Source organism: Plectropomus leopardus, chromosome 21 (assembly GCF_026936395.1).
Source record: "Plectropomus leopardus strain MGB_pleo_1.0 chromosome 21, ASM2693639v1, whole genome shotgun sequence".
NCBI classification, from domain to species: Eukaryota; Metazoa; Chordata; class Actinopteri; order Perciformes; family Serranidae; genus Plectropomus; species Plectropomus leopardus.
This window is the reverse complement of record NC_142196.1, coordinates 10,823,633-10,833,502: the sequence shown is the minus strand read 5'-3', so window position 1 is coordinate 10,833,502 and position 9,870 is coordinate 10,823,633. Positions and strand designations below refer to the sequence as shown.

The following is a 9,870-nucleotide window of genomic DNA, read 5'->3' as shown; positions in this document are numbered from 1 at the left end:
TAAAATTAATGTTTAAAAAAAGGAGAGAGAGTGAGCAAAAGAGAGAGAAATATTATAACATTATCAAAATAAGGTAAAATTATCCAGCAACTACATTATGACTATTAGAATTGCATTTTCAAACTAGTTTAAATAACATGTATTTGTTTTATTTTATTTTGTTTTATTTGCATGTTTGTGTGTTTTTATACTCTCCTTTTCTTTTTTTCTCTCTCTTTTTGTTGTTGTGTATTTTAGGCAATTTTCTTATTACTATTATAATTAACTTATTACTTTTTTGGGGGGATGGGGCAGTTTGTGGGTCATTTCATGTCAAGTTGTCCATTGTCTTCCTGTCATGTTTGTATATATATACATATAAGTGGAGACCCCAAAGTTTCCAATTATATCACACAGAATTTTCGCATGAAGTTAATTAAAGTCAAAAGGCTAGTCGTGGCTGACAGTGAGAGAGGAAGAAGTATCAGGACTTTTGAAACTGAATTAAACATTCATTTGAATTCACACCGTCTTCGGACCAACCAATATTTTATTATAGATCACGAGGTATATAAAGAGCCTCATTCGTTTATAAGGTTGACTTTGGGTATTGTTTATTATGTTCTCTGCTATTTTCAATGGCTGACTCGATCAGGTTTCAGTACGCTTCCTCTGCTTCCTGAAGGTGCGGTTACTAATGTTTCCTTGCTGTTTTAGCAGCATCTTCCACCCTCCGTATAGTCACACAGTGCACTCTGGGTAATATGCTGGACGTTGGGGATGACATCAGCGCGTGTTGAGGACCTGTACTGTGGTGATACTACTTTAAACGCACCACGAGATACGAGTGAAAGCATATACGAAGGTCGGCAGATAGACACTTTGTTACAGTGGCTCATTATTTGTTGGTTAATGGGGTTTAATAGGTATCTCTGTTTTTGTTTTTGTTTATACAATAACTGCGGCCACAGAACTTTATTTAAATTAGGTGATTGGTTATGTGTGAATGTAAACACTCCCACCTTAAACAACAACAAACACCAAAAAATCATATTTTTATTTATCCTACACCGCAAAGCACAATGGGATAAAGCAGTCAGAATATGAGCACGACAATTCAATAAAGAAATAAAACGTATTTGCATAGTTTTCCTTTTTATTTGCTTCATTGTTAAATTGCATAGCATCCCTGCGTTACATTGTAACAATGTGCAGTAAATGTAACAGCATGCAGTCTATTGTTAAAATAAACTGCATAAGGTGACTGTGACAGTACCGACTTCTGCCACATAGCGGCGCACTATATCCAGGTTAGTAAACCCACTATTGTTATTTCTATTTTATCATTGATTTTCACCCTTATATACATTGGCTATGGTTGCTTTTTCTCTTCAAGAACCTTTTAGTAATTGATTTGAAATGATTTTTAATGTTTGTTACCTGAGAAGGTCGACTGACTCATCTGGTGCTGAAGAAATATTAAACATTTGACACACCTTATGTGTGTCAAAAGTTAAAATGTAACAAGCACCTCACGTGGTGGCACCTGTAATTTTTAGAGTGTAAGTGAAAGATTGTAGCACTTAATAACTAACTTTGACATATTTCTAAATCTTGCATGTCCTTCCTCGAACTAGTTGTTACTATTCTGCTGTTGTTGGCAACCTGATTTTATCAAAGCCTTAGTACTGTCACTCACAAACTTATTACAATCTATAAAAAAGGTAAAATATATCTTTTTTTATTATTTATATGGAAATACAAAATTAAGATACATGCATTGGCAATGGCATAAATACAGAACGATCGCCATAAAAAAATATTCATAAAAACTCAGGAAAAATTAAGCTCATGGAAGCTCCCACTGTAACAGCTCCTTTAGTTGGTAGAAAACAACCACCTACTTGTCATGTAAAAACAGATGTCCTTTTCATCTTATTGTACTGAACAAAGAGATGCCAAAGCAAAGAAACAACATATACACTTTATCACATCAACATACACTTTGGTCAATTTAAAAAAAAAAAAAAAAAAAACAAGTGGCAAGGTGATAAATGCACTGATCAGTGGACTGAATCATTTAGATGTAGTGAAGAGTATGACGTATAACAAAAAAGCAGCATTCGTGATCAATGTGGAATAGTCAGTTTAACTAAAACATTGAATTAGTGGTAATAAAAGTAACTCAATGAAAGGTAGTGGACCAAAGCAGCACAATAATCAGTCCATTTTAATGACTAAAGGCCTCTTATGTGAGTGCCTGTACCATAGATTGTTTCTCCTGTTATCTAAAAGACTATTTGTAACAAAACCGCTCTGGACCATATTTCAACTTTGGATTGGTATTGTATATAAATGCATGTAGCTCTTAAAAATAAAGATTATATGCATGTCAAAATACTGTTACACAAAATATGTTTTAAAAAAAGGCAAAAACAGCTTTGTGTTGATCGTGAATCACACCTGTCCTCTCTATTCTATCCAAACTAACTACAACTTAAAAACAATATGTACAAATGCCACAATCTTGTGCCTTAGTAAAAGTCATTATCCCTCGTGTTTATTCAACTAACTCCTCATGGTGGAAAATAACAAGCGTGACACTATGTTTTAACAGAGCTTCATTTCTGAGCTTGTTGTGACACTATTGTAAATCCAGCACAGCAATCCATTTTTTTTTTAAAGTGATCATGTCGAGTGCAGAATCACACGCCAACTGAAATATTCTATGTGATGGTGTAGCTTGGATTACTATTGTCATACCCTATGTAAAAATAGCACCTTGGAGCTAATATGAAAGGCTCGCAGTAAAAAGAAGAGTACATAGAGTTTGTACAAAAAACAGGCACTTCTGAGCACATATGTGTGTATAAAATCACACACGATCATATGATGCATGCATGCACATCCATGCACACAGTTAAGACCTGAGAATGCCACAGTAATGATACATGAAATTAAATCAAGTTGCAAAAAGTTGAAAATGAAAACACACTTGCTCTACTACTTTTACTAATTTAATAAGTATTATTTATAATGTACACAAGACATGTCAAATTGTTTAGCCTTTTGTAAAAACAACTGCTGTCAATGTATTCCTAGCTCAATTTCAGGATTAGCTGTTGATAATGGCAAACGACGGAGCTCAAACTGGTTCACTCTGCATCAATTCTTAAAATTTCTCTGCATTAAAAATCCTTTGTAAAAAGCTTCTTATGGCTACAAATGAGCTGCTGAGTCACAGTCTGCTCTTCTCTGAAGACAATTAATTGTATTAAGTTCATATAAAATATCTTTTTTACATTTATGTCCTTTACATTTAAATAAAACCTTGAGGTACACCTTAATACACTCCAAGGCACAGCGGTGCATCAGAGTACACTTCAGACCTCTGAACTTCATTACGTCTCTAGGATTGAACCTGATTGCCTAAAAATGTTCAAATTATTACCTTGTATTTGCGTACAGTTTTACATGACTGCTCAACATGTGATTGCGAACCTTGGCCATCTTGTAAATAAGGCGGATAAATATTGCAAAATGATCTTGAGTAACTCGCCTCTGCCGTCTCTACACAGCAGATATTGTGTTCAGTCTTCAGCACAGGTGACAATATCATCCATCCAGACACCAGTCCGAGGATAAAGAAAGGAAAACAAAACTTAGTCTTTAAAGCCACAAATAGTTGGCACGTTGGCATACTCCACTCCTTCGCTACACCATGAACTGGGTGTATCCCTCAGCGCCTGTGACGATCACATCCATCCAGATCCTCATGGCCTCGGGGGACGGAGCAACCATGTAGTAGATTCTGTCGTGAGTTTTTACGCTGAAGGTGAGGGAGGGGTTTGGACTCTGACAGAGAGGAAGGAAAGTTGAAGGAGGAGAAGGTGAAGGATGGAATGAGAAGAGAGGGAAGCGTGGGAGATGATGAATGGTGAGTGAGAGAAAAAAAAGAAGGGAGAAGAATATTACAAAAAAAATGCAAGAATATTGCATAATGCTCAAGACAGGAGTCATCTGCATGCATCACTTTTGTAGCAACATATAAACACATACCTTATGTGCGTTCTTCAAGTGATCATAATACACTTCTTCAATAGCTTGGAAGTAGATGACTCCTTTCAGCTTGGCTTCATGCTTATCTGCAGAAGACAACAGTAGCAATTTTATAAATATATGAATACAAATATATTTTATCATGGGGGCTATAGATTGTCCAGGATTCGAAAGATAAGTAGATAAATCACTTCACATATATATACACATTATGAATACATTATGATAAAAACATCGCTCAGATAAATGTACTACTGCATGTCTCAACAAAGCTTTTCTTCCATCTATTGCTCTCCTTTTCATTTTAATTTAAAGAAACTATGAACATCTTCACTAAGGTACGAATACAAATATGTTTAAATGTATATTGTAGCGTCTGTTTTGTTAATATGCACTGATTTATATTAGAAATGCATAACATAAAATATTTATTTCTGTTGTAGTTTCTGTGCCTGCATGTGCATCTTCTGCTCTACCTGAATAATAGGAGAGCGTGCGTCGGTTGCGGTCAAAGACGAACCAGCGTTTCTTCCAGGTTTTGATTTTGCCTCCCATTTTGATCAGGTAGCCACGGCAGGTCTTTTCAGAGATGGACAAGTGGAAGCATGTGTCCGCGCTGTGGCCCGCAGACTCAATGTGAGCCCGCAGGTCAAAATCGTCCTTTCGCACCGGCAGGTAGCGTGTTAGCGGTCGGGACTGGGGAGAAAGGAGTAGATGGGTTCATTGAAAGAGAGAGGGCATTGGTTCAAGTAATGAAAAATGATGCATTTATAATGTGTTTAGATAATTCATACAAATCATGCAGATGTATATCATATGTTGGATTAAAGTAAAAGATTCTTTCTTCTGCTGCCAACAGCTGATGGTCCAGGCGAGAGAACAGAAGATGAAAGATGAAGCTTAAACTAAGAGCCGTCGGCTCAGACATGATTGAAACCATACAGAGAGAGGGAGGTATGAAAATGAAAGTACAAACATTTGCTATAGAAACGAGATGAAATGCTTTGTCAAAAAAGTAAACTGTTCCCTGAATTCCCCCAAAAGGTGGCATCGAGTTCAAAATGATCTTTTTCGGTAAAACCACACGACAAATGTCTCTAACTGCTGCCTTTTTTTTGATAACACTCCACCTGTTGTGGTAAGGTTCATACCGTTTGAGATTAGAGATTATAGAAAATTAAAACTCATGCCGTACCAAAACATACATCAGTCACATCTAGAAACACTTTTCAATCATGAATGATTTGAGTAAAACATAAATCTTTAATGCTCCTGTCTTTTCTTTCTTACCTGTGCCCTCTGCTTTTCTCGCAGTTTCACCTCACGGTCGATAAGTTTCTGGCGTCTGCTCGTCTCCTCCTGCAGCCTTTTCTCCAGGTCCTCCCTTCTTTTCCTCTCCTCGTCCAGAGCCTGCTTACGAGCTTCCATCTCTTGCTCCTGAGAAATAATTGAACTTGTTACGTTTGAAAACACACACACATTCATAGAAATGATGAAATGAAAGTCAAATTTGCCATTTCTGATTTTAACAGCAGTGACCCTGTGACTTCCAACTTTTTTTTTATCATAAAGGCAAATAAAGGGACAACATTTATATTTGACAATGACTAAAAGAGTGAAAATGATTGTGATTAAGATCTGATCTCACAGTGACCTTGTGTTCCAGGAGGCGGCTCTTCTCCGCCTGGGCTTCTCTCAGCAGACGCTCCATCTCCTCTAGCTTGATCATATTTGAAGTACTGGCACTGCAACACACAAACACAACACACATTAGCTACACACTTACAACATTTTTTTCTGTACAAAGTACCGTTTACACAGTCCTAGGAAAACAAACACTACATCAACTGTAATGTGGCTGATCCTGAAATACGCTGAACATGTAATGAAAGTGAGCAGCTGCCAAGGTAATCAGTTAAACCTGCTACACCAGCAGCAAGTGTGACAAACGGACTCCATTCTGACTTTTCCATGTGTGTTTTTTCAGGTGTTACAATTTCAGAGAATCTCTGGTTCAGTGCCACAGTAGTGGGTGTACAGATATACAGCAGTGGATCAAAAACAAACCAAAAAACAGAAGAAATCCCTTTCGATCATCACTCCTGACCCTCAAAAGGTGTGTGGCGGTGTATTTTTCTGCAGAGGTTCTGCTCTCTTCTTGTATTTTCTTATTTTCTTTGTTATTTCTGTGTTTGGGACATTCATGGTTGTGTACACCAACAGCACTCAACTGAGGTTCCAGACTGAAAGCAGCAGGCATCCGAGAGAGACAGCACCAAAAACTCGAGTATATTGAGGCTAAATGAACACACACAGTCACGTCTTAAAGTGTTCTGTTTAGCATTCCCACAAAAAGGTTATGGCTTCCTGGAAATATTCCTGATTTTTTACCATTTCTGTGTGTGTGTGCTGAATAAAAGAGGAAATACATTAGGAAAGGAAGCCTGGATGTGAAGGAAATCTAAAGACCGGACGGTCTCTCTGTCCTCTCTCTCTCAGTAAGACTTCCTGACTGCTGTGTCACTGTTGTCGGTTTAGTTCAGCAGGCCAGTTCAGCTCTCGCACACTGCAGATGGTCTACACATGACATGCATTCTTGACTGACTTCACAGAGAAGGGATTCTTGTTTATGTTTGTTATATTTAATAGTATTTTTCTCTCAAAATTCTCCCCTCTCTCTCCTTCTGAAATGCAAACACACACTCCCCCACAAACTCTCTTATCCAGAGCCAGAGGGAAATGGATACCCAGTGTTGATCTGTGATGATGTCACAACATTGTTAAAATGAATGGTACACATTAGACTCAGTCTAAACAAATCAGGAAGGAAGGGGGAGGGCGAGAGACTGAAGTAGCGTAACCCAAGTAATCGAATAGAGAAAATAAAAGGACTGGGAAGGAGGGTTAAAAAATAAAGAAAAAAAAAACAAGAGCAAGACGAGAAAAGAAAATGCTTTCCCGCTCTCTGGGATTTTTTTTTTTTAACTGACCACCACAGATTTACATACTAGTGAAAATGGATGTAAAGTCGCCTTTGCAGGCAGTTAGCATGTTCATTATTATTCACTTTCATTATAAAAACTACATAGGCAGAGATAAAAATCAACATGCCACCAAGCATTGAAAAAATATGATAGGACAACATAATTATATCAGCACCTGTGACTTAAGTATATGCAATATTTTAGTCTAGAAATTGTATCTAAACTGATTTCACGCAGGATACGTCCCCCGTTTTTCCGTCATTACTCACATGAACACTAATCGAACCAAGCTCCGATCTCATCTCGCATTCTGTCTTTCCTCAAGTCCTCCCATCCCTACGCTTTCCTCTTACCTCAATCGATGAGAGGGAATCGCACTCATAGTCATTGTAGATCAGCCCAGTTCAAATCTATTCACTGGATTACTTTCTCTTGCTCCCGCACTTGAATCTCCAGAAAATAGGAAACATAACTGACAAGAGGACAAAAATATGCAGTTCTACCATAAAACTACTCATTTGTCCAGCACTGATCCAGGTTCCACTACACAAGTCTTCCAATCCTGTCTAAGCTGGAACAATAAAATCCAACTGGAGCCATACTGAGGATCTCAGAGGCAGCCTGTTCCACGGAAAACTTGAGAGGTCAATCTGCAAATGGTTTGGGACTGTGCAAAAATGTATCTACAGAGGCAAGACCAAACCATTCAGAGAAACAAGAGGAGGGGAGACAAAAGACAGATGCAACCACTGTAAAAAGGAGTGAAGGAAAGCAAGCACACATGGTTTTAGTCCAGACGGGGGGTGGACCCCCTAAATGTGCCCCCTCAGTCGTACTGGTTTGCTCAGTTCATCTGAACCTGAGGGGCATGACTGCGAATACACACACACACACACACACACACACACACACACACACACACACACACACACACACACACACACACACACACACACACACACACACACACCTTCATGTTTTCCGTCTTCCGTAACCTGACCCTTCGAACACTAATCAAGAGTCCCCCTTAACTCATATAACACACGCAGGTCTACACATCTTATTCTCTGAGGAGGGACCATGAAAGGCGGGAAACCTCGGCTTTGCTGCTCCACACACTTTTTACATTAACTCACTTTCTACTCTTTGTTCACCCCCTCTTCCCACAGTCAATGTTTCATATTATGAACACAAAGAGACATTTTTGTGTGTTCAAGTTTTCAATTTTCAGTGTGTCTCCTGACATATTTCAACTTTTCAGCCTTCCTGTCATTCACTTCTGTCTTTATCTGCCTGTTTTTTAAATATCATTCAACGGGAGTGTAGAACGTTCTAGTGAGACATGTTCATTAGCATATACTTTACATAGAAATTTTAAAGCTGAACTATTTTTTTTCACTTAATACACACTACAGACAGGCATAACTCTTTTTGTCTCTGTTACTTCTGTGATTATCAACACACATATTACGATAGCAATGGTATGAGATATTTCCCTGTATCACAGCATACAGTATTACACATTTACTGTTGTCATAATAGTCAAAACAACAGCTAAAAAGAATTTTTAGCTGTTGTTTTGGTTGAACACACACTTGAATATAATTGTAACTTGAAACTATTTGTTTTTAAATGTAAGTATGTGTCAAAAGCCTGACAGGCAGTGGAGGAGGAAAGGAATGCGCACTGGCAGGAAAGATTCTCTGTCTGGTTGGAATTTTTTATCTACACCGTGGACAAGCAAATGTAAACACTGTGATAACCATCAATTTCTATACCATGGTATACTTTGGAAGCAGTATACCAATGCAACCCTAGTACACACACACATCAACAATACATGCTGGCAACACTTACCTAGAGACATTATCAGGGGAGCAAGCAGAGATGCTGGTTTCAATGGAATCAGTGCTGTCCACACTCATAGTGTCAAAAGCCTGGTTGTCACGGTATCCAAAGGCATCGAGGTAGACATTGGTCTGGGAAGCTGCTCGGGAGCCGGGCTGACCTGGAGAGACGTACACAGAAAGAGAAATGAACAACTGCCTCATAATGACTAACATTATTTAGTCTTCTCATACATGTGGAAACATTGCATTGTACCTGTGTCTGTCACTCCATCTGGGACCACAGTTTGCCCAGATGGCTTCAATTTTGGATCACAATGCCCTGCCACTGTGAAACGCTGTTATACTATCAGTGGAAAAACAAATCCACACCTTATTGGTGTAACTTCTCTTGCTAAAATCCGTCCAAATATTAGGACAGACAAACAAACAAACAAACAAACAAATAAATGGTGTGCAAAATGAGTATATGCAGTAAAGCAGAGTCCCAAAAAATTAACTTAGGCAGTCCAACAATGTCTGGAAAGAAAATGAGATGTCCTCTCCAGAAGAACGAGAAATGACTCCAAAAATAACGGTGCAGATATTTTAAAGAGATCAGCCTCTGGGTACAGGAAGAAACTTACAAAAAAACCCTGATACCATCTGCCCCATGCAGTAGACCCACCCATCTGATGAGCCAGATCAAGGGACCAAAGGGCCCAGGGGACCAGATACAAGTACCAGTGTCCGGGAAAAACGGCAGGACTATTAAAACATAAGGCACACAATACTCAACAAATATTTACATTTGCAAATGTGTTTTTTCTCTCTAGTAAAAGTGCGGCAATGAAATAATTATAGATTAAAGATCATAATGTGGTTAGTCTGCACATAGGTAAATACATTTTCACTGAAAATACTAAGACCATATACACGCAAAAGTTAACATTAAAAAAAAAAAAAAAAAAAAGCAAGAGTCCTTGAGGTAAGCGACCACCCTTCATCTTTCAGCAGTTAAA

General features: G+C 38.3%; 1 protein-coding gene across 6 annotated transcripts in view; it reads right to left on the bottom strand.

Moving 5' to 3' along the window:
- Window positions 1-1,704: 1,704 nt before the first annotated feature.
- phldb2b (pleckstrin homology-like domain, family B, member 2b) overlaps window positions 1,705-9,870 on the bottom strand; it is a 42,150-nt gene continuing 33,984 nt past the window's right edge. For all 6 annotated transcript variants that reach the window (XM_088071807.1, XM_042510258.2, XM_042510260.2 and 3 more), the window contains 6 exons: window positions 8,880-9,030; window positions 5,693-5,783; window positions 5,329-5,475; window positions 4,515-4,734; window positions 4,039-4,124; window positions 1,705-3,834 (listed from right to left, as the gene is read on the bottom strand). In XM_088071807.1, the coding sequence (XP_087927933.1) occupies window positions 3,694-3,834; window positions 4,039-4,124; window positions 4,515-4,734; window positions 5,329-5,475; window positions 5,693-5,783; window positions 8,880-9,030 (836 nt within the window). In that variant the 3' untranslated portion in view covers window positions 1,705-3,693. The remainder of the gene's footprint in view (window positions 3,835-4,038; window positions 4,125-4,514; window positions 4,735-5,328; window positions 5,476-5,692; window positions 5,784-8,879; window positions 9,031-9,870) is intronic.